At 40.0% G+C, this 26,195-nt stretch overlaps 1 protein-coding gene across 1 annotated transcript in view; it reads left to right on the top strand.

Annotated features, from left to right (window-relative positions):
• LRP2BP (LRP2 binding protein) overlaps positions 1–25,404 on the top strand; it is a 78,645-nt gene extending 53,241 nt beyond the window's left edge. The window contains exons 9-10 of the mRNA XM_053700849.1: positions 20,574–20,739; positions 25,101–25,404. Of these exons, the coding sequence (XP_053556824.1) occupies positions 20,574–20,739; positions 25,101–25,166 (232 nt within the window). The 3' untranslated portion in view covers positions 25,167–25,404. The remainder of the gene's footprint in view (positions 1–20,573; positions 20,740–25,100) is intronic.
• Positions 25,405–26,195: the final 791 nt, after the last annotated feature.

Raw genomic sequence — 26,195 nt, 5'->3', positions numbered from 1 at the left:
GCGAATGACTGGATATGGCAGTTAGGGGAGGAGCTATATAGCAGCTATGCTGTGGGTGATCCGCTTGCAACTTCCTGTTGGGAAGGAGAATATCTCACAAGTAATGGATGATCCGTGGACTGGATACACCACAAGAGAAATAAATTTATCAGGTAAGCATAAATTATGTTTTTACTGTGAAAAGTAGTAACGTTTCGGCGACAAAGTATCCCCTTCCTCAGACGCATGTCTATGTGCGCATATATACGTTTAAAGGGACAATATACACTCATTTTTATATAACTGCATGTAATACAGGGAGTGCAGAATTATTAGGCAAGTTGTATTTTTGAGGATTAATTTTATTATTGAACAACAACCATGTTCTCAATGAACCCAAAAAACTCATTAATATCAAAGCTGAATAGTTTTGGAAGTAGTTTTTAGTTATAGCTATTTTAGGGGGGTATCTGTGTGTGCAGGTGACTATTACTGTGCATAATTATTAGGCAACTTAACAAAAAACAAATATATACCCATTTCAATTATTTATTTTTACCAGTGAAACCTATATAACATCTCAACATTCACAAATATACATTTCTGACATTCAAAAACAAAATAAAAACAAATCAGTGACCAATATAGCCACCTTTCTTTGCAAGGACACTCAAAAGCCTGCCATCCATGGATTCTGTCAGTGTTTTGATCTGTTCACCATCAACATTGCGTGCAGCAGCAACCACAGCCTCCCAGACACTGTTCAGAGAGGTGTACTGTTTTCCCTCCTTGTAAATCTCACATTTGATGATGGACCACAGGTTCTCAATGGGGTTCAGATCAGGTGAACAAGGAGGCCATGTCATTAGATTTTCTTCTTTTATACCCTTTCTTGCCAGCCACGCTGTGGAGTACATGGACGCGTGTGATGGAGCATTGTCCTGCATGAAAATCATGTTTTTCTTGAAGGATGCAGACTTCTTCCTGTACCACTGCTTGAAGAAGGTGTCTTCCAGAAACTGGCAGTAGGACTGGGAGTTGAGCTTGACTCCATCCTCAACCCGAAAAGGCCCCACAAGCTCATCTTTGATGATACCAGCCCAAACCAGTACTCCACCTCCACCTTGCTGGCGTCTGAGTCGGACTGGAGCTCTCTGCCCTTTACTAATCCAGCCACGGGCGAATCCATCTGGCCCATCAAGACTTCATCAGTCCATAAAACCTTAGAAAAATCAGTCTTGAGATATTTCTTGGCCCAGTCTTGACGTTTCAGCTTGTGTGTCTTGTTCAGTGGTGGTCGTCTTTCAGCCTTTCTTACCTTGGCCATGTCTCTGAGTATTGCACACCTTGTGCTTTTGGGCACTCCAGTGATGTTGCAGCTCTGAAATATGGCCAAACTGGTGGCAAGTGGCATCTTGGCAGCTGCACGCTTGACTTTTCTCAGTTCATGGGCAGTTATTTTGCGCCTTGGTTTTTCCACACGCTTCTTGCAACCCTGTTGACTATTTTGAATGAAACGCTTGATTGTTCGATGATCACGCTTCAGAAGCTTTGCAATTTTAAGAGTGCTGCATCCCTCTGCAAGATATCTCACTATTTTTGACTTTTCTGAGCCTGTCAAGTCCTTTTTTTGACCCATTTTGCCAAAGGAAAGGAAGTTGCCTAATAATTATGCACACCTGATATAGGGTGTTGATGTCATTAGACCACACCCCTTCTCATTACAGAGATGCCCATCACCTAATATGCTTAATTGGTAGTAGGCTTTCGAGCCTATACAGCTTGGAGTAAGACAACATGCATAAAGAGGATGATGTGGTCAAAATACTCATTTGCCTAATAATTCTGCACTCCCTGTAGACACTACTATAAAGAATAAGATGCACAGATACTAATATAAAAATCCAGTATAAAACTGTTTAAAAACTTACTTAGAAGCTCTCAGTTTACTTTGTTGAAAAGGTAGCTGGAAAGCCCACTGCAAGTGGGAAATAAGACACTCCCCCCCTCCCCCTTCTTTTGCATATGAAAAGACCCTTTACACAAACAGGAGCAAGCTGGAGAAGGTAGCTGACGGTATTCACATAAAACTTTGGGGCTTGGTTAGGAGACTAAAAATCAGAGCAATATTATTTAAAAAAAGCAAAACTAAACTTTTTTTTTTTTTTTTTTAAAACTTCATGGACTATATAAATAGATCATCTACAAAATATTTATGAAAAGAAAAAATGAGTGTATAATGTTTCTTTAAGTCTTTTGCAACCCTTTTTTTTTTGACCACCTTATACCATCAATCTTTGAGCCCTTATAACTTTTTAAATATATATATTTTTTAAATATTTTATCAGACAGTGTTTATATGAGTGTAACTGTACTTACAAGCTCTCAATCGTGATTGCGCTCAAGCAAATGTGTTTACTTTTAACTTGTAATACACGCGCTATTTTGGTCACAAGCAAATAGCCAGGAAAAACTCAGTATTGTTCGCGCGCAACTGTCTATCTAGCAGCAGTAGGAATGTTTATTGTACTTGTATTACAAGTCGTCTGTACTCGTGCACAATCTGAAATTCCGCTTTCTCTTAATTTTTTTTTTTTAAAAAAGCAAGGTATTAAAGGGATACTAAACCCAATTTTTTTTCATGATTCAGATAGAGCATGTAGTTCTAAGCAACTTTCTAATTTACTCCTATTATGAATTTTTCTTAGTTCTCTTGATATCTTTATTTAAACTGCAGGAATGTAAGCTTAGGAGTCGGCCCATTTTAGGTTCGGCACCCTGGATAGGGCTTGCTTATTGGTGGCTACATTTAGCCACCAATAAGCAAGCATAACCCTGGTTCTGAACCAAAAATGGGCTGGCTCCTAAGCTTTATATTTCTGCTTTTTAAATAAAGATAGCAAGAGAGCGAATAAAAATTGATAATAGGAGTAAATTAGAAAGTTTAATATTGCATGCTCTATCTGAATCATGAAAGAAAAAAAAATTGTGTTTAGTATCCCTTTAACTATTATTATTTGCTTTGTGCATTCAAAATACAGAAGATTTATAGCAAAGGAACTTAACCAAAAACTCCATAACTTGAGCTGAATTTTTGTTCTTTGTGAGCTTTGTGCTCAAGAGTTGAATTTAAGTTTGAGCCCTCATAGAAATCTATTAACTGAGGGAAATGATGTACCTGCACTAATCGTCTTGAATAGTGTGTACTACCACACACACATTTTTTTAATATCACTGTTCATTTGAATGATCAACCCTCCTGGAACTCTGTTACAAATTTTTGTATCATCAGCAAACAAGCAAAATATCGCTTAATAAAGCAAGCAGTTAGATATCAATGCAAAGGGGGATATTTATCAAAGGTATGTCGGACCTGATCCAACAGTGCGGATCAGGTCCGACATACCTCGCTGAATGCAGAGAGCAATACGCTCTCCGTATTCAGCATTGCACCAGCAGCTCGTGAGCTGCTGGTGCAACGCCGCCCCCTGCAGATTCGCAGCCAATCGGCTGCCAGCAGGGGGGTGTCAATCAACCCGATTGTACTCGATCGGGTTGAATTCTGGCGATGTCTGTCCGCCTGCTCAAAGCAGGCGGACAGGTTATGGAGCTGCGGTCTTTAGACCGCTGCTTCATAACTGCTGTTTCTGGCGAGCCTGCAGGCTCGCCAAAAACACAAGCCCTCAAGCTCCATTCGGGGCTTGATAGATAGGCCCCTTAGTCTAAATTTCACCATCTTAAACCACTGTGCAGATGACTAGAATTTGTTTCCATTACTGAATAATGCATTGTGTTCAATTACAGATCAGTACCATGTTACTGCTAAAACTTAACTATTGCATCTTCAAATTCAAATCCCTATTTGCCTAAGACCACCAATACCTTGCAGTTTACAACCCCAATTCTGAAAAAGTTGGTACAGTATAGAAAATGCAAAAAATAACCCCAAAAAGAATCATTTGAAAATCAAATTCACCCTGTACTATATTGAAGACACATTATTAACATATTATTTGATGTTTTGATGTGAATTTAATGTATTTTTGAAAATATACACTCATTTCAAATCTGATGACTGCAACACATTCCAAAAATGTTGGGACAGTCGACTTTTTACCACTGTGTAACATCACCTTTTCTTTTAATAACATATATTAAATGTTTGGGCACTGAAGATACCAGTTGATTAAGTTTTGCAAGCAGAATTTCCCCCCATTCACCCATTATGCATGTCTTCAGCTGCACAACTTTATGGAGCCTTTGTTGCCTTATTTTGCACTTCATAATGCACCATACATTCTCAATCCGGAGACAGGTCAGCACTGCAGGCAGGCCATGCTAGCACCCGCACCCTCTGCATACACAACAATGCGCTTGTAATCCAAGCAGAATGTGGTTTGGCGATGTCCTGCTGGAAAATGCAGGGACATCCCTGGAAAAGACGACGTCTGGATGGCAGCACATGTTGCTCCAAAACGTATACATATATTTTTGCATTAATGGTGCCCTCACAGATGTGCAAGTTACCAATGCCATGGGCACTGACACACCCCCATACCATGACAGATGCTTGCCTTTGGACACAACGCTGATAACAGCTTGGATGGTCCTTTTTGGCCTGGAGAACACAACAGCTTTTTTTCCAAAAACTATTTGAAATGTTGACTTCAACAAAACACGATTCCACTGTCCTACTGTCCATCTTAGATGAGACCAAGTCCAGAGAAATCGGCGACACTTCTGGACAGTGTTGATGTATGGCTTCTGCTTTGCATAGTAAAGCCTTAACTTGGATCTGTGGATGCAGCAGCAAATGGTGTTGACTGACAAAAGTTTACCAAAGTATTCCTGAGCCCATGTCAGGATATTCATTACAAACTCATGACGGTTTTTGAGACAGTGACGTCTGAGGGATCGGAGATCACGCACATTGAGAAGTGGTTTTCCACCTTGCCCTTTACTCACAGAGATTTGACCGGATTCCTTGAATCTTTTTATTATATTCTGCACTGTAGAAGGTGAAATGCCCAAAATCCTACCTATTTGTCTTTGGGGAATGTTCTCAAAGTGTTGGCAGATTGACGAGCCTCGACCCATCCTTGCTCTTGAAGTACTAGGCCTTTTTTGGAGGCTCCTTATATACTATGATTACACGGTTGCCTCACCTGTTTCACATCACCTTCTTATTTCAACTTGTCACATCAATATTAGTCCTAAATTGCCCCTGTCCCTGTTTTTGGATCATGTTCCAGTCATCAGATTTGAAATGAGTATATATTTTCAAAAATACATTAAATTCACAAAGTAAAACATCAAATAATGTATTAATAATGTGTTTTCAATATAGTACAGGGTGAATTTGATTTTGAATGACTTTTTTGTCTGATTTTTTGCATTTTCCATAGTGTCCCAACTTTTTCTTAATTGGGGTTGTAACTTAAAATTCTAAAAATCAAAATACATCAACGTCCATTGAAAATGCTTGCTACCCAACAATGTCAAAAATGGAAAGGATGTACAGCAAGGTTAAGAAAGTAGACTTCCTGCACTTTCTTTGCCACATTTAGCAATGCTCCACCCCAGCACTTGGAGTAGACTTTGTAAACTTGCTATAACATAGTAACATAGTAGATAAGGTTGAAAAAAGACTGAAGTCCATCGAGTTCAACCTATACAAATCTAAAATACTTACAAAAAGCTCCAGTTAAGCTTAAATAACCCCATTAAAATGTGACCCATTTAATACTAGCAATCATATCCATGAATTTTGTTTATATACAGAAATGTATCCAGACTATTTTTAAATGTATCTATGGTATTGGCATTAACTACCTCCTTTGGTAATGAGTTCCACAATTTCTCTTGTTAAGTGTATCCAGTCCACGGATCATCCATTACTTATGGGATATTAACTCCTCCCCAACAGGAAGTGCAAGAGGATTCACCCAGCAGAGCTGCTATATAGCTCCTCCCCTAACTGCCATTACCAGTCATTCTCTTGCACCCAACGAATAGATAGGATGTGTGAGAGGACTGTGGTGATTATACTTAGTTTCATACCTTCAATCAAAAGTTTGTTATTTTATAATAGCACCGGAGTGTGTTATTCCTTCTCTGGTAGAATTTGAAGAAGAATCTACCTGAGTTTTTCTATGATTTTAGCCAGAGTAGTTAAGATCATATTGCTGTTTCTCGGCCATCTGAGGAGAGGTAAACTTCAGATCAGGGGACAGCGGGCAGATTAATCTGCAAAGAGGTATGTAGCAGCTTATTATTTTCTGACAATGGAATTGATGAGAAAATTCTGCCATACCGATATAATGTAAACTCAGCCTTAAATGCAGTAGCAGCAACTGGTATCAGGCTGTCATGTATGTATATTTTACACTTCAGTATTCTGGGGAATGGCACTTCACTGGAATTATACTGTATGCATAAAACTTTAGCCTAATTTGCAGGGACTAGCAACAGGCTTTTTAATAACACTCAATTTATTAATGTTAAACGTTTTTTGCTGGCATGTAAAATCGTTTAATTTTCTGAGGAAAAAATGTTTTGGGCACTATTTTTTTTTCCACTTGGCAGTCGTTTTATTTAATTTATGACAGTTTACTGATCTCTCTCACTGTTATGTGTGAGGGAGAGATTCAGTCAGAAGTTTATTGTCTTCCCTGCATGATCTGGTTCATCTCTACAGAACTCAGGGGTCTTCAAAACTTGTTTTGAGGGAGGTAATCACTCACAGCAGAGCTGTGAGATTGTAGTTGACTGTGATAAAAAAACGTTTATTTCTGTATTTATTTATTTTTTTATTTTTTTTCTGCTATCAGGGTTAGTTATCCTTTGCTAATGGGAGCAATCCTTTGCTAAAATTGTGTTTTTTACAAAGATTTGATGCTATAACTTTTCAGTTTATTAATTTTCAACTGTCATAACTTTTTCTGTGCTTCTTATAGGCACAGTACGTTTTCATATTATAGTAAATTACTTGAAAAGTATTTCCAAGTTGCTAGTTTATTTGCTAGTGTGTTAAACATGTCTGATTCAGAGGAAGATATCTGTGCTATATGTGCTAAAGCCAAAGTGGAGCCCAATAGAAATTTATGTACCAACTGTATTGATGCTACTTTAAATAAAAGTCAATCTGTACAAATTGAACATATTTCACCAAACAACGAGGGGAGAGTTATGCCGACTAACTCGCCTCACGTGTCAGTACCTGCATCTCCCGCTCGGGAGGTGCGTGATATTGTAGCGCCGAGTACATCTGGGCGGCCATTACAAATCACATTACAGGATATGGCTACTGTTATGACTGAAGTTTTGGCTAAATTACCAGAACTAAGAGGTAAGCGTGATCACTCTGGGGTGAGAACAGAGTGCGCTGATAATATTAGGGCCATGTCAGACACTGCGTCACAATTTGCAGAACATGAGGACGGAGAGCTTCATTCTGCGGGTGACGGTTCTGATCCAAACAAACTGGATTCAGATATTTCAAATTTTAAATTTAAGCTGGAAAACCTCCGTGTATTACTAGGGGAGGTGTTAGCGGCTCTGAATGATTGTAACACAGTTGCAATACCAGAGAAAATGTGTAGGTTGGATAAATATTTTGCGGTACCGGCGAGTACTGACGTTTTTCCTATACCTAAGAGACTTACTGAAATTGTTACTAAGGAGTGGGATAGACCCGGTGTGCCGTTCTCACCCCCTCCGATATTTAGAAAGATGTTTCCAATAGACGCCACCACACGGGACTTATGGCAAACGGTCCCTAAGGTGGAGGGAGCAGTTTCTACTTTAGCTAAGCGTACCACTATCCCGGTGGAGGATAGCTGTGCCTTTTCAGATCCAATGGATAAAAAGTTAGAGGGTTACCTTAAGAAAATGTTTGTTCAACAAGGTTTTATATTGCAACCTCTTGCATGCATTGCGCCTGTCACGGCTGCAGCAGCATTTTGGTTTGAGTCTCTGGAAGAGACACTTGAATCAGCTCCATTAGATGAGATTACACACAAGCTTAAAGCCCTTAAGTTAGCTAACTCATTTATTTCAGATGCCGTAGTACATTTAACTAAACTTACGGCTAAGAATTCCGGATTCGCCATTCAGGCACGCAGAGCACTGTGGCTAAAATCCTGGTCAGCTGACGTTACTTCTAAATCTAAATTGCTTAATATACCTTTCAAAGGGCAGACCTTATTCGGGCCCGGGTTGAAAGAAATTATCGCTGACATTACAGGAGGTAAAGGCCATGCCCTGCCTCAAGACAGAGCCAAACCTAAGGCTAGACAGTCTAATTTTCGTTCCTTTCGTAATTTCAAAGCAGGAGCAGCATCAACTTCCTCTGCACCAAAACAGGAAGGAGCTGTTGCTCGCTACAGACAAGGCTGGAGACCTAACCAGTCCTGGAACAAGGGCAAGCAGGCCAGGAAACCTGCTGCTGCCCCTAAGACAGCATGAATCGAGGGCCCCCAATCCGGGAACGGATCTAGTGGGGGGCAGACTTTCTCTCTTCGCCCAGGCTTGGGCAAGAGATGTCCAGGATCCCTGGGCGTTAGAGATCATATCTCAGCGATACCTTCTAGACTTCAAATTCTCTCCCCCAAGAGGGAGATTTCATCTGTCAAGGTTGTCAACAAACCAAATAAAGAAAGAGGCGTTTCTACGCTGCGTACAAGATCTTTTATTAATGGGAGTGATCCATCCGGTTCCGCGGTCGGAACAAGGACAAGGGTTTTACTCAAATCTGTTTGTGGTTCCCAAAAAAGAGGGAACTTTCAGGCCAATCTTGGATTTAAAGATCCTAAACAAATTCCTAAGAGTTCCATCGTTCAAAATGGAAACTATTCGGACAATTTTACCCATGATCCAAAAGGGTCAGTACATGACCACAGTGGATTTAAAGGATGCTTACCTTCACATACCGATTCACAAAGATCATTACCGGTATCTAAGGTTTGCCTTTCTAGACAGGCATTACCAGTTTGTAGCTCTTCCATTCGGATTGGCTACGGCTCCGAGAATCTTCACAATGGTTCTGGGTGCTCTTCTGGCGGTACTAAGACCACGAGGAATTGCGGTAGCTCCGTACCTAGACGACATTCTGATACAAGCTTCAAGCTTTCAAACTGCCAAGTCTCATACAGAGTTAGTACTGGCATTTCTAAGGTCGCATGGATGGAAGGTGAACGAAAAGAAGAGTTCTCTCTTTCCACTCACAAGAGTTCCCTTCTTGGGGACTCTTATAGATTCTGTAGAAATTAAGATTTACCTGACAGAAGACAGGTTAACAAAGCTTCAAAATGCATGCTGTGTCCTTCATTCCATTCAACACCCGTCAGTAGCTCAATGCATGGAGGTGATCGGCTTAATGGTAGCAGCAATGGACATAGTACCCTTTGCACGCCTACATCTCAGACCGCTGCAATTGTGCATGCTAAGTCAGTGGAATGGGGATTACTCAGACTTGTCCCCTACTCTGAATCTGGATCAAGAGACCAGAAATTCTCTTCTATGGTGGCTTTCTCGGCCACATCTGTCCAGGGGGATGCCATTCAGCAGGCCGGACTGGACAATTGTAACAACAGACGCCAGCCAACTAGGTTGGGGCGCTGTCTGGAATTCTCTGAAGGCTCAGGGACAATGGAATCAGGAGGAGAGTCTCCTACCAATAAACATTCTGGAATTGAGAGCAGTTCTCAATGCCCTTCTGGCTTGGCCCCAGTTAACAACTCTGGGGTTCATCAGGTTTCAGTCGGACAACATCACGACTGTAGCTTAAATCAACCATCAGGGAGGGACAAGAAGCTCCCTAGCAATGATGGAAGTATCAAAGATAATTCGCTGGGCAGAGTCTCACTCTTGCCACCTGTCAGCAATCCACATCCCGGGAGTGGAGAACTGGGAGGCGGATTTCTTAAGTCGTCAGACTTTTCATCCGGGGGAGTGGGAACTTCATCCGGAGGTCTTTGCCCAAATACTTCGACGTTGGGGCAAACCAGAGATAGATCTCATGGCGTCTCGACAGAACGCCAAGCTTCCTCGTTACGGGTCCAGATCCAGGGATCCGGGAGCGGTTCTGATAGATGCTTTGACAGCACCTTGGACCTTCGGGATGGCTTATGTGTTTCCACCCTTCCCGATGCTTCCTCGATTGATTGCCAGAATCAAACAGGAGAGAGCATCAGTGATTCTAATAGCGCCTGCATGGCCACGCAGGACTTGGTATGCAGATCTAGTGGACATGTCATCCTGTCCACCTTGGTCGCTACCTCTGAAACAGGACCTTCTGATCCAGGGTCCCTTCAAACATCAAAATCTAATTTCTCTGAAGCTGACTTTGAATGCTTGATTTTATCAAAACGTGGTTTTTCTGAGTCAGTTATTGATACCTTAATACAGGCTAGGAAGCCTGTTACCAGAAAGATTTACCATAAGATATGGCGCAAATACTTATATTGGTGCGAATCCAAGAGTTACTCATGGAGTAAGGTTAGGATTCCGAGGATATTGTCTTTTCTACAAGAAGGTTTAGAAAAGGGTTTATCCGCTAGTTCCTTAAAGGGACAGATTTCAGCTCTGTCCATTCTTTTACACAAACGTCTGTCAGAAGTTCCGGACGTTCAAGCTTTTTGTCAGGCTTTAGCTAGGATCAAGCCTGTGTTTAAAACTGTTGCTCCACCATGGAGTTTGAACTTAGTTCTTAATGTTTTACAGGGGGTTCCGTTTGAACCCCTTCATTCCATTGATATCAAGTTGTTATCTTGGAAAGTTCTGTTTTTAATGGCGATTTCCTCGGCTCGAAGAGTCTCTGAGTTATCTGCCTTACATTGTGATTCTCCTTATCTGATTTTTCATTCAGACAAGGTAGTTCTGCGTACTAAACCTGGGTTCCTACCTAAGGTGGTCACTAACAGGAATATCAATCAAGAGATTGTGGTTCCATCTTTGTGTCCTAATCCTTCTTCGAAAAAGGAACGTCTGCTACACAATCTAGATGTAGTCCGTGCCCTGAAATTTTATCTACAGGCAACTAAGGATTTTCGACAAACGTCTTCCCTGTTTGTCGTTTATTCTGGTCAGAGGAGAGGTCAAAAAGCTTCGGCTACCTCTCTCTCCTTTTGGCTTCGTAGCATAATACGGTTAGCCTATGAGACTGCTGGACAGCAGCCTCCTGAAAGAATTACAGCACATTCTACTAGAGCTGTGGCTTCCACTTGGGCCTTTAAGAATGAGGCTTCTGTTGAACAGATTTGCAAGGCTGCAACTTGGTCTTCTCTTCATACTTTTTCCAAATTTTCCAAATTTGACACTTTTGCTTCTTCGGAGGCTGTTTTTTGGGGAGAAAGGTTCTTCAGGCAGTGGTTCCTTCCGTATAAAGAGCCTGCCTGTCCCTCCCGTCATCCGTGTACTTTAGCTTTGGTATTGGTATCCCATAAGTAATGGATGATCCGTGGACTGGATACACTTAACAAGAGAAAACATAATTTATGCTTACCTGATAAATTTATTTCTCTTGTAGTGTATCCAGTCCACGGCCCGCCCTGTCACTTTAAGGCAGGTAATTTTTCCATTAAACTACAGTCACCACTGCACCCTATGGTTTTCCTTTCTCTGCATGTTTTCGGTCGAATGACTGGTAATGGCAGTTAGGGGAGGAGCTATATAGCAGCTCTGCTGGGTGAATCCTCTTGCACTTCTTGTTGGGGAGGAGTTAATATCCCATAAGTAATGGATGATCCGTGGACTGGATACACTACAAGAGAAATAAATTTATCAGGTAAGCATAAATTATGTTTTTATTGCTCTTACAGTGAAAAAACGTTTCCGTTGCAGGAGATTAAATCTCCTTTCCTATAAGCACAATTTGCTTAAGCCTATAAGCACAATTTGCAAGATTAAAACTGTAAAGCAAACTAAACTACAGATTTCTAGTACGCATCTCAGTCTGTACTCACATTTATCAGCTTACCTCGGGACTGGCTACGGGTTATTATGTATGTATTGCTTGTCCCCTATCAGCACTTGATCCTACATATCAGCAGTGCAATTTAGTTAGCTATATTTAGAGTATAAAGTAAATCTCAGGAGCTAAGCATAGGAGGATCCAAACAGTTAGCCCCCTGCATGCACTCAAAAAAAGCAGCCCAAGCTAGGGTTGGAGTCTAGCAACATAAAAACACTCACCTGCAGACAGTACTAAGTGCAAGAACAGTCTGCTTGAATAACTTGCTGTACAGACGTGAACAAGTGGGCAGAGCTTGTTCAAGTTAAGCACAGCATTACATTTGTGTATTCTGTATGAGGACATGCATCTGTTTTTCCTTGCCTCAACTTAGCTAAACATAAGTACAATATTCCAGTGCCCCCCTCCTCCGAACAATACGTTCATTTTTATTTTTAAACAACACAATACTAATGTTTTAACTTAGCAAGAGTTTAGAAATCAATATCTGCTGGAATAACACTGTTTTTCAATCACAGCTTTCATGCGTCTTGGCATGCTCTCCACCAGTCTTCCACCTTGCTGTTGGGTGACTTTATGCCACTCCTGGTGCAAGTTATCTTCTCTGATGAGTCCAATTTTCAGCTTTTCTTTTCTTTTTTTTTGTCTCCCACCCACTGTGAAAATTGGTGGATGATCAGAGATGATCTGGGGGTGCTTCAGCAAGGCTGGAATCTGGCAGATAAAGGGCACATGAATCAAGCCACGTATGTTTCCACAGAAGAAAAATTGCTTCCCTCCTCTGACATTGTTCCCAAACTCTGAGGATTGGTTTTACCAGCAGGACAATAATCAATGCCACACAGACAAGACAATTTGAGGAACACCAGAACAAGACCAATCTCCAGACCTGAACCCCATTGAAAACCTCTAGAATGTGATCAAGAGGAAGATGGATGGTCACAAGCCATCAAACAAAGCCGAGCTGCCTGAATTTTTGTGCCAGGAATGGCATAAAGTCACCCAACAACGTGATAGACTGGTGGAGAGCATGCCAAGATACATGAAATGTGTGATTGAAAATCAGGGTTATTCCAGCAAAACATAATTTATGTAAGAACTTACCTGATAAATTCATTTCTTTCATATTAGCAAGAGTCCATGAGCTAGTGACGTATGGGATATACATTCCTACCAGGAGGGGCAAAGTTTCCCAAACCTCAAAATGCCTATAAATACACCCCTCACCGCACCCACAATTCAATTTAACAAATAGCCAAGAAGTGGAGTGATAAGAAAGGAGCGAAAGCATAAAAAATAAGGAATTGGAATAATTGTGCTTTATACAAAAAAATCATAACCACCACAAAAAAGGGTGGGCCTCATGGACTCTTGCTAATATGAAAGAAATGAATTTATCAGGTAAGTTCTTACATAAATTATGTTTTCTTTCATGTAATTAGCAGTCCATGAGCTAGTGACGTATGGGATAGCAGATACCCAAGATGTGGAACTTCCACGCAAGAGTCACTAGAGAGGGAGGGATAAAATAAAGACGGCCAATTCCGCTGAGAAAATAATCCACAACCCAAATCAAAAAGTTTTAATCTTATAAGGAAAAAAACTGAAATTATAAGCAGAAGAATCAAACTGAAACAGCTGCCTGAAGTACTTTTCTACCAAAAACTGCTTCAGAAGAAGAAAACACATCAAAATGGTAGAATTTAGTAAAAGTATGCAAAGAAGACCAAGTTGCTGCTTTGCAAATTTGATCAACAGAAGCTTCATTCCTAAAAGCCCAGGAAGTAGAAACTGACCTAGTAGAATGAGCCGTAATCCTTTGAGGCGGGGACTTACCCGACTCTACATAAGCATGATGAATCAAAGACTTTAACCAAGATGCCAAGGAAATAGCAGAAGCCTTCTGACCTTTCCTGGAACCAGAAAAGATAACAAATAGACTAGAAGTCTTTCTAAAACCTTTAGTAGCTTCAACATAATATTTCAACGCTCTTACTACATCCAAAGAATGTAAAGATTTCTCCATAGAATTCTTAGGATTAGGACACAATGAAGGGACAACAATTTCTCTACTAATGTTGTTAGAATTCACAACCTTAAGTAAAAATTTAAATGAAGTCCGCAACACCGCCTTATCCTGCTGAAAAATCAGAAAAGGAGATTCACAAGAAAGAGCAGATAACTCAGAAACTCTTCTAGCAGAAGAGATGGCCAAAAAGAACAATACTTTCCAAAAAAGTAATTTAATATCCAGAGAATGCATAGGTTCAAACGGAGGAGCCTGTAAAGCTCTCAGAACCAAATTAAGACTCCAAGGAGGAGAGATTGACTTAATGACAGGCTTGATACGAACCAAAGCCTGAACAAAACAATGAATATCAGGATGATTAGCAATCTTTCTGTGAAAAAGAAGAGAAAGAGCAGAGATTTGACCTTTCAAAGAGCTTGCAGACAAACCCTTATCCAAACCATCCTGAAGAAACTGTAAAATTCTAGGAATTCTAAAAGAATGCCAAGAGAATTTATGAGAAGAACACCAAGAAATGTAAGTCTTCCAGACTCGGTAATAAATCTTCCTAGACACAGATTTACGAGCCTGTATCATAGTATTAATCACTGAGTCAGAGAAACCTCTATGACTAAGAATCAAGCGTTCAATCTCCATACCTTCAAATGAAATGATTTGAGATCCTGATCGCAAAATGGGCCTTGAGATAGAAGGTCTGGCCATAACGGAAGTGTTCAAGGTTGACAACTTGCCATCCGAACGAGATCCGCATACCAAAACCTGTGAGGCCATGCTGGAGCCACCAGCAATACAAACGCACATTCCATTAGAATTTTGGAAATCACTTTTGGAAGAAGAACTAGAGGCGGAAAGATATAAGCAGGTTGATAATTCCAAGGAAGCGACAACGCGTCCACTGCTTCCGCCTGAGGATCCCTGGATCTGGACAGATACCTGGGAAGTTTCTTGTTTAGATGAGAGGCCATCAGATCTATTTCTGGAAGTCCCCAGATTTGAACAATCTGAAGAAATACCTCTGGGTGAAGAGACCATTCGCCCGGATGTAACGTCTGGCGGCTGAGATAATCCGCTTCCCAATTGTCTACACCTGGGATGTGAACCGCAGAGATTAGACAGGAGCTGGATTCCGCCCATACAAGTATCCGAGATACTTCTGTCATAGCCTGAGGACTGTGAGTCCCACCTTGATGATTGACATACGCCACGGTTGTGACATTGTCTGTCTGAAAACAAATAAACGATTCTCTCTTCAGAAGAGGCCAGAACTGAAGAACTCTGTAAATCGCACGGAGTTCCAAAATGTTGATTGGTAATTTCGCCTCCTGAAATTCCCAAACCCCCTGCGATGTCAGAGATCCCCATACAGCTCCCCAACCTGAAAGACTCGCATCTGTTGAGATCACAGTCCAGGTTGGACGAACAAAAGAGGCCCCTTGAATTAGACGATGGTGATTCAACCACCAAGTCAGAGAAGATCGAACATTGGGATTTAAGGATATTAATTGTGATATCTTTGTATAATCCCTGCACCACTGGTTCAGCATACAAAGCTGGAGAGGTCTCATGTGAAAGCGAGCAAAGGGGATCGCGTCCGATGCAGCAGTCATGAGACCTAGAATTTCCATGCACAAAGCTACCGAAGGGAAAGATTGAGACTGAAGGTTTCGACAATCTGAAACCAACTTCAGACGTCTCTTTTCTGTTAGAGACAAAGTCATGGACACTGAATCTATTTGAAAACCCAAAAAGGTTACCCTTGTCTGAGGAATCAAGGAACTCTTTAGTAAATTGATCCTCCAACCACGTCTTTGAAGAAACAACACAAGTTGATTCGTATGAGATTCTGCATAATGTAAAGACTGAGCAAGTACCAAGATATCGTCCAAATAAGGAAATACCGCAATACCCTGTTCTCTGATTACAGAGAGAAGGGCACCGAGAACCTTTGAAAAGATCCTTGGAGCTGTTGCTAGGCCAAACGGAAGGGCAACAAACTGGTAATGCTTGTCTAGAAAAGAGAATCTCAGGAACTGATAGTGATCTGGATGAATTGGAATATGAAGATATGCATCCTGTAAGTCTATTGTAGACATATAATGCCCTTGCTGAACAAAAGGCAGAATAGTCCTTATAGTCACCATTTTGAATGTTGGTATCCTTACATAACGATTCAATATTTTTAGATCCAGAACTGGTCTGAAGGAATTCTCCTTCTTTGGTACAATGAATAGATTTGAGTAAAACCCCAGACCCCGTTCCAGAACTGGAACTGGCACAATTACCCCAGCCAACTCTACGTCTGAAACACATTTCAGAAACGCCTGAGCCTTCACTGGGTTTACTGGAATGCGTGAGAGAAAAAATCTTCTCACAGGCGGCCTTACCTTGAAACCTATTCTGTACCCTTGTGAAACAATGTTCTGAATCCAAAGACTGTGAATCGAATTGATCCAAATATCTTTGAAAGATCGTAACCTGCCCCCTACCAGCTGTGCTGGAATGAGGGTCGCACCTTCATGCGGATTTGGGAGCTGGTTTTGACTTTCTAAAAGGCTTGGATTTATTCCAGACTGGAGGTTTCCCAACAGAAACCGTTCCTTTAGAGGAAGGGTCAGGCTTCTGTTCCTTATTCTGACGAAAGGAACGAAAACGATTAGCAGCCCTATATTTACCTTTAGATTTTTTGTCCTGAGGCAAAAAGGTTCCTTTCCCCCCCAGTAACAGTTGAAATAATAGAATCCAACTGTGAACCAAATAATTTATTACCTTGGAAAGAAAGAGAAAGCAAAGTTGACTTAGAAGTCATATCTGCATTCCAAGATTTAAGCCATAAAGCTCTTCTAGCTAAAATAGATAAAGACATATACCTGACATCAATTCTAATGATATAAAAAATGGCATCACAAATAAAGTTATTAGCATGTTGAAGAAGTTTAACAATGCTATAAGCATTATGGTCTGATACTTGTTGCGCTAAAGCCTCCAACCAGAAAGTGGAAGCTGCAGCAACATCAGCCAAAGAAATAGCAGACATTAAAAGAGAGAAGCGCTCAACCTGGGAACGAACAATAGCATAATAGCTTGTTCTATGGCTAGTTACCACCCTAGAAGCAGCCTCTTTTTGCTCAATGTGTGCCTTTCACAGAAAAGAACTTTCCTGTAGCATATCAGTCTGATCCTGACTTCACAGTACAGTCCAGCCCCGAAATACCAGGCAATCCCTTTCTGAACAAGAGAAACAGCAAAACCCCAGACGTACGTTTCGGCCTATTGTGGGCCTCGTCAGTGAGGTGCAGCCATATCCCTCTAGGCACACTGAGCAACGGGTCCACGTCTGGATTCCCGCATCACACTTAGGGAGATGTCCCTAAGTGTCATAATTTGCATACATTAAAAGAGAGAAGCGCTCAACCTGGGAACGAACAATAGCATAATAGCTTGTTCTATGGCTAGTTACCACCCTAGAAGCAGCCTCTTTTTGCTCAATGTGTGCCTTTCACAGAAAAGAACTTTCCTGTAGCATATCAGTCTGATCCTGACTTCACAGTACAGTCCAGCCCCGAAATACCAGGCAATTCCTTTCTGAACAAGAGAAACAGCAAAACCCCAGACGTACGTTTCGGCCTATTGTGGGCCTCGTCAGTGAGGTGCAGCCATATCCCTCTAGGCACACTGAGCAACAGGTCCACGTCTGGATTCCCGCATCACACTTAGGGAGACGTCCCTAAGTGTCATAATTTGCATACATTAAAAGAGAGAAGCGCTCAACCTGGGAAGCTATTGTTCGTTCCCAGGTTGAGCGCTTCTCTCTTTTTATTTATGCAAATTATGACACTTAAGGAGTCTCCTTAAGTGTGATGCGGGAATCCAGACGTGGATCCGTTGATCAGTGTGCCTAGAGGGATATGGCTGCACCTCACTGATGAGGCCCACAATAGGCCGAAACGTACGTCTGGGGTTTTGCTGTTTCTCTTGTTCAGAGAGGGATTGCCTGGTATTTCGGGGCTGGACTGTACTGTGAAGTCAGGATCAGACTGATATGCTACAGGAAAGTTCTTCTCTGTGAAAGGCACATATTGAGCAAAAAGAGGCTGCTTCTAGGGTGGTAACTAGCCATAGAACAAGCTATTATGCTATTGTTCGTTCCCAGGTTGAGCGCTTCTCTCTTTTTATTTATTCAAAGAAATAGCAGGTCTAAGAAGATTACCTGAACATAAATAAGCTCTCCTTAGAAAGGATTCAAGCTTCCTATCTAAAGGATCCTTAAAGGAAGTACTATCCGCCGTAGGAATAGTAGTACGTTTAGCAAGAGTAGAGATAGCCCCATCAACTTTAGGGATTTTGTCCCAAAATTCTAATCTATCAGATGGCACAGGGTACAATTTCTTAAACCTTGGAGAAGGAGTAAATGAAGTACCCAGACTATTCCATTCCCTAGAAATTACTTCTGAAATAGCATCAGGAACTGGAAAAACTTCTGGAATAACTACATGAGGTTTAAAAACCGAATTTAAATGCTTAGTAGATTTAGTATCAAGAGGACTTGACTCCTCCATATCTAATGCAATCAACACTTCTTTAAGTAAAGAACGAATAAACTCCATCTTAAATAAATATGAAGATTTATCAGTGTCAATATCTGAAGCAGAATCTTCTGAACCAGATAGATCCTCATCAGAAACAGATAAGTCAGAATGATGGCGGTCACTTAAAAATTCATCTGAAATATGAGAAGTTTTAAAAGACCTTTTATGTTTACTGGAAGGAGGAATAACAGACAGAGCCTTCCTAATAGAATGAGAAACAAATTATTTTACATTAACAGGAACATCCTGAACATTAGATGTTGAAAGAAAAACAACAGGTAAAGGATTATTACTAATGGAGACACTATCTGCGTTAGAAAGTTTATCATGACAACTAACACAAACTACAGCCGGAGGAACAGTTACCAAAAGTTTACAACAAATGCACTTAACTTTGGTAGAACCAGCATCAGGCAGCGTCTTTCCAGAAGTAGATTCTGATCCAGGGTCAGGTTGTGACATCTTGCAATATGTAATAGAAAAAACAACATATAAAGCAAAATTATCAAATTCCTTAAATGACAGTTTCAGGAATGGGAAAAAATGCCAAATAAACAAGCCTCTAGCAACCAGAAGCAATGAAAAAGTGAGACTTAAATAATGTGAAAAAAGGTGGAGACAAGAATGACGCCCACATTATTGGCGCCAAGTACAACGCCCATATTTTTTGGCGCCAAGTATGACGCCACATCCTCTGACGCCGAAAAACGACGTCCACATTTTTGGCGCAAAAAAACGTCTGTAACGCATATACGTCAAAAATGACGCAACCACGAACAAACTTCCGGCGTCAACTATGGCGCCGGAAATGACAAAATTTTGCGCCAAAAAAGTTTGCGCCAAGAATGACGCAATAAATTGGAGCATTTTCTGCCCCCGCGAGCCTAACAGCCCGCAGGGAAAAATGTAAATTCAACATTTTTAAGGTAAGAAAAAGAGATTTATTCATATGCATTATCCCAAATAATGAAACTGACAGTCTGAATGAAGGAATACTGATTATCCTGAATCATGGCAAATATAAGTTTAAACACATATATTTAGAACATATAAAGTGCCCAACCATAGCTTTAGTGTCATAAATAAAATAAGACTTACTTACCCTAAGACACTCATCTACATATAGTAGATAGCCAAACCAGTACTGAAACGAGAATCAGTAGAGGTAATGGTATATAAGAGTATATCGTCGATCTGAAAAGGGAGGTAGGAGAAGAAATCTCTACGACCGATAACAGAGAACCTATGAAATAGATCCCCTAGAGGAAGACCATTGTATTCAAATAGGCAATACTCTCCTCACATCCCTCTGACATTCACTGCACTCTGAGAGGAAAATCGGGCTCCAGCCTGCTGCGAAGCGCATATCAACGTAGAATCTAGCACAAACTTTCTTCACCACCTCCATGGGAGGCAAAGTTTGTAAAACTGAATTGTGGGTGTGGTGAGGGGTGTATTTATAGGCATTTTGAGGTTTGGGAAACTTTGCCCCTCCTGGTAGGAATGTATATCCCATACGTCACTAGCTCATGGACTCTTGCTAATTACATGAAAGAAATATTGATTTCTGAACTCTTGCTAAGTTAAAACATTAGTATTGTGTTGTTTAAAAATTAATATGAACTTGTTTTCATTGCATTATTCAAGGTCTGCATCTTTTTTCATGATTTTGACTAATTGTCATTTTCTTCAAGCAAATGGTCTTAATGACAATATTTTTATTAGGAATTTAGGAAAACAGTTGTCAGTAGTTTATAGAATAAAACAAAAAGGTTCATTTTAGTCAAACCCATACCTATAAATAGTAAAACCAGAGAAACTGATAATTATGCATTATATTATATATAAGCTATGTCTTCAACTTATAGAATAAAATAAAAATAAATAAAATGTTTCAGAATAAGCATACCTAAATAATAGTTGGCCAATGTTATGAAAACTTGTCTAATCTTCAGAGTTTGAAAATGTAATGCAATACTTTAATATCTGTTGTTCTTTATTAAAATAGGGTCGTATTATATGACAATGTTGATCAGCTGGCAAAAGAAACAGATTGTCTTGCTGCATATATAACCAAAGGGATTGCAATGGCCACCTTTTATTTGGCAAGATGTCTCCATCTTGGGCTGGGTATTAAACAAGACAGTGCAGCTGCTAAAAAATACTATACAAAGGTAAGCTGATCACATATATAAGACTCAGATTCAGAGTTAAAATTATGTTACAGTGTGCAAACAGTAATATATATAAAGTGAAAGCCGTTACATAAAAAAGTCTTCCTAATTCCTTTCTCATCACATCTCACATATTATTATTATTATATATGAAGGGTGCACTATTGTGAAGAACAAGTTAATTTTAATTAAAATGTTGGGTATAAAACATAAGACCATAAAAATGCGGAAGAGCAAAATCCGGATTTATGGATCTTCTTAAAGGTACATACCAGCCAAAACTGAAATGCACACCAGTGCATTTCAATTTTGAATAGAGGCTTTTTTGCAGTATACTTGTATTAGAAAAAAATAAATAAAAGCGATCAATGTTTTCAGTAAGAGCTTTTACTGTGAATGTCCACAAGAAGCATTTTTAGATATGCTCTATGCACCAGCATTTATCTTTGATAAATTATCATTAAGGGGGATATTTATCAAGCCGTCAACCTGAAATACGCTGGAATTCCGCAGTGTAATTGTGGCGAGCTTGATCCGACCTATTTATCAAAGCCTACAGACCGGCAAAATTTGAAATCTGTGACGTAACATACGATCCGCCGGTCTCAATCCGACACAGATCGATGCTTACGTCATTACAGATGTTCCGGACACAAATTCTGCACTATCTGACACCTTTTGCAAGTCAACAAATTTCTAACAGGTACGCTCGCCACTATTCCGGCCCAGCGTACCTGGTTTTCAATCCGCCACCCTGGAGGCCACGGATGCCATAGGAATCAGTGGGAGTCTGAGAGCAGCGAAAGCTTATGTTCGATGCTGCCAGATATCCCATTGATTTCTATGGTAGAAAACAAATTACGTTTACACCTAACACCCTAACATAAGCCCCGAGTCTAAACACCCCTAATCTGCCGCCCCGACATTGCGGCATTCTAAATAAAATTTATTAACCCCTATCCCACCGCTCCCAGACCCCGCCGCAACTGTAATAAAATCATTAACCCCTATTCCGCCGCTCCCAAACCCTGCCACAACTGTAATAAAATTATTAACCCCTAAACCCCTGGCCTCCCATATCACTACCATTACCAAACTTATTAACCCCTAAACCGCCATCCCCCCACATCGCCATAAACTAAATTAAGCTATTAACCCCTAAACCTAACAACCCCCTAACTTTAAATTAAAATTACAACATCCCTATATTATAATAAATTAAAACTTACCTGTAGAATTAAATTTAACTATATTAAACTATTAATTAACCTACCCTAACTATTATACTACAATTACATTAAACTATATTAAACTATTAACCTACCCTAACTATTAAACTAAAATTACATTAAACTATATTAAACTATTAACTAACCTACCCTAACTAATATACTACAATTACATTAAACTATTAATTAACCTTCCCTAACTATTATACTAAAATTATATTAAACTACAAATTAAATTAACTATATTACATATTTAAAAATCTAACCCTACTCAAATTATTTAAAGCTACAATTAAAAATTACTAAATTACCAAAAAATATACGCTAAGTTACAAAAAATAAAAAACACTAAGTTACAAAAAATAAAAAACACTACTTTACAAAAAATAAAAAGCCACAGTATCAAAAATAAAAAAGAATTACACTTAATCTAATAGCCCAATCAAAATAAAAAAGCCCCCCAAAATAAAAAAAAACCCTAGCCTACAATAAACTACCAATGGCCCTTAAAAGGGCCTTTTGTGGGGCATTGCCCCAAAGAAATCGGCTCTTTTACCTGTTAAAAAAAAATACAAACACACCCCCAACAGTAAAACCTACCACCCCCCAACCATCCCTCCCAAATAAAAACCCTATCTAAAAAACCTTAGCTCTTGTATGGGCATTTCCCTTAAAAGGGTAGTTAGCTCTTTTACATTCCCAGACCCTACTCTAAAAATAAAACCCACCCAAAAGACCCTTTAATAAACCGAACACTAACCCCCGACAATCCACTTACAGTTTCTGAAGTTCCGCTTGAAGGATCCATCCAGCAGGCAAGAAGTCTTCATCCGGGCGGCCTCTTCCATCTTCATCCAGCCGGAGCGGGTCCATCCTGAAGACATCCGGCGCAGAGCGGGTCCATCCTGAAGACATCCGACGAGGAGCTCCTCTTCAATACGGTCTCCGCCGTAAACTGGATGTTCAATGCAAGTGACGTCATCCAATGTTCCAATCAGCCAATAGGATTTGAGCAGCTCTCCTCCTATTGGCTGATTGGAACAGCCAATAGGATGAGAGCTGCTTAAATCCTATTGGCTGATTGGAACAGCCAATAGGATTTTAGTGGCTCTAATCCTATTGGCTGATTGGAACCTTTCAGCCAATAGGAATGCAAGGGACGCCATCTTGGATGACATCACTTGCATTGAAGATCCAGTTTACGGCCAAAACCATATTGAAGAGGAGCTCCTCATCTGATGTCTTCAGGATGGACCCGCTCCGTGCCGGATGTCTTCAGGATGGACCTGCTCCGCTCCGGATGGATGAAGATAGAAGAGGCCGCATGGATGAACACTTTGCCGGCTGGATGAAGATGGAAGAGGCCGTCCGGATGAAGAATTCTTGCTGGCTGGATGGATCCTTCAAGCGGAACTTCAGAAACTGTAAGTGGATCGTCGGGGGTTAGTGTTAGGTTTATTAAAGGTTTTTTTTGGGTGGGTTTTATTTTTAGAGTAGGGTCTCGGCATGTAAAAGAGCTAACTGCCCTTTTAAGGGCAATGCCCATACAAATGCCCTTTTCAGGGCAATGGGGAGCCTAGGTTTTTTAGATAGGGTTTTATTTGGGGTGGTTAGTTGGGGGGTGGTGGGTTTAACTGTTGGGGGGTGTTTGTATTTTTTTAACAGGTAAAAGAGCAGATTTCTTTGGGGCAATGCCCCGCAAAAGGCCTTTTTTTAAGGGCCATTGGTAGTTTATTGTAGGCTAGGGGTTTTTTTATTTTGGGGGGGCTTTTTTATTTTGATAGGGCTATTAGATTAGGTGTAATTCTTTTTTATTTTTGATAATGTGGTTTTTTTATTTTTTGCAACTTAGCATATTTTTTTGGGTAATTTAGTAATTTTTAATTGTAGATTTAAATAATTTGAGTAGGGTTAGGTTTTTAAATATGTAATATAGTTAATTTAATTTGTAATTTAATGTAATTTTAGTATAATAGTTAGGGTTGTTTAATTAATAGTTTAATATAGTTTAATGTAATTGTAGTATAAAAGTTCGGGTAGGTTAATTAATAGTTTAATGTAATTGTAGTATAAAAGGGTAGGTTAATTAATAGTTTAATATAGTTTAATTTAATTCTACAGGTAAGTTTTAATTTATTATAAGATAGGGATGTTGTAATTTTAATGTAAAGTTAGCGGGTTGTTAGGGTTAGGGGTTAATAGCTTAATTTAGTTTATGGCAATGTGGGGGGCTGGCGGTTTAGGGGTTAATAGGTTTAGTTAGTGGTAGTGATGTGGGAGGCCAGGGGATTAGGGGTTAATACATTTATTTAGTTGCGGTGGGTCCGGGAGCGGCGGGATAGGGGTTAAACTTTTTAGTATAGTGGCGGAGTTTAGTGACAGGGTATAAATAAAGTTGGAAAAAAGCCGAATAGCATATATAAATATGGAGATCATATTCAGGTCCGGGGCCGCAATGTTAGTCGAGCGTATTGGTGCCGTCGAATGCAAAAAAGTTGACGGCTTGATAGATAGACCTCTAAGTGTAACATTCTCAAATAGCATATCCTAACATTAAGACAAATACTATTCAGATGGGCAATATGAGCATCAGCTATTGCTAGTCTATTTATATCTAACCATAAGATCTCTGAAAGGGGAAGCATCCATAGAATGAATAGTGTGCTTGAATAATATAGAAATATCTGAATCACTTTTACAAACCTGCAAAACAGAAACAGGTAAAGAATAAAATAGTGTAAAACATGTCCTTAAAGGGAGATTATATGCAGCGAAGCAGCAGTGAAAAGTTAATTGTTTCCAAAGATGCTTTAATTTTTTTTTATGAGACTGAAATAAGAGCAAACCCACTGATCTCCCAATGAGAACAAATATATTTACAGGTTGCTATGCTTGTCACTGTGCCTTCTCAGACCTCAATCATTTTGTCGGTAAATTAAATTAGCCTTTTCCTTCTTTTCACTCTCTCCTTGCTGTTGTCTTCCAAGTCTAAAGATTCCTGACATACATAATCTAGGTTGTCAGTTTCAATAGGCAAATTCAGCTATTTCAGTTATTTCTAAACTGTTTAACTGTAACCATATACAGCATAATAAACACTCTTCTTATTATGCTTTTTACTTTATTTTGTAGGCATGCTTTCTGGATGCTGATGTGGTTGCAGAACTTTACCTTCATCTCATTTATGGGAAAATATAATCCTTTGGATTTCATATGAGAAACAATCATTTCACAGACTATTATATGAATAAGTAACCACAACACCATTTTATATATGCATTCCGTTTGAAAAACATAAAGATTATCCATTAATAAACATTGTTTTGTCAAAAGCAACAGCAAAAAAAGAAGCACGGCACAACAATGTTCTTCCTTCAAGCACCAGTTCTACGCTTATGTGCCCCTGGTGTTATGCAATAAACTGGTAAAGCTTCTATTTTCTGAGTTGGTTGGTTCCTTTTTTTTATTACAGGAGGGATTACTTTGTTATGGCTAGATTTTTCTTTTTCTTCTTCAGAATGGTAAACTTTCCTTTGTGAACCGTACAGTTGATCTAAAAGAGAATTGGCCTCTAGATTGTAACATATGCACATTACACATTAGATGCATACTCAGCATCACAAGTGAAATATCCATTCTACAGATCAGAATTAAACATTTATTGGTCTTCTTGATGAACTATCTAGTTTAGTTTTTATAAGACACACATGCTACACCAGTTTACAGCACAGAGATCAGAATAATATATTTTCTCCAACATAGGTGTGTCCGGTCCACGGCGTCATCCTTACTTGTGGGATATTCTCTTCCCCAACAGGAAATGGCAAAGAGCCCAGCAAAGCTGGTCACATGATCCCTCCTAGGCTCCGCCTACCCCAGTCATTCTCTTTGCCGTTGCACAGGCAACATCTCCACGGAGATGGCTAAGAGTTTTTTGGTGTTTAAATTGATGGTTGCAGCAATGGACATAGTTCCTTTTGCACGAATTCATCTAAGACCATTACAACTGTGCATGCTCAGACAGTGGAATGGGGATTATACAAACTTGTCTCCTACGATTCAAGTAGATCAAAGGACCAGAGATTCACTCCGTTGGTGGCTAATCCTGGACAACCTGTCACAGGGAATGAGCTTCCGCAGACCAGAGTGGGTCATTGTCACGACCGACGCCAGTCTGGTGGGCTGGGGCGCGGTCTGGGAACCCCTGAAAGCTCAGGGTCTATGGTC

The sequence above is a fragment of the Bombina bombina genome, chromosome 2 (genome assembly GCF_027579735.1).
Source record: "Bombina bombina isolate aBomBom1 chromosome 2, aBomBom1.pri, whole genome shotgun sequence".
In the NCBI taxonomy this organism is placed as follows: domain Eukaryota; kingdom Metazoa; phylum Chordata; class Amphibia; order Anura; family Bombinatoridae; genus Bombina; species Bombina bombina.
The sequence above is the reverse complement of the archived record's forward strand: the minus strand, read 5'-3'. Positions and strand labels throughout refer to the sequence as shown.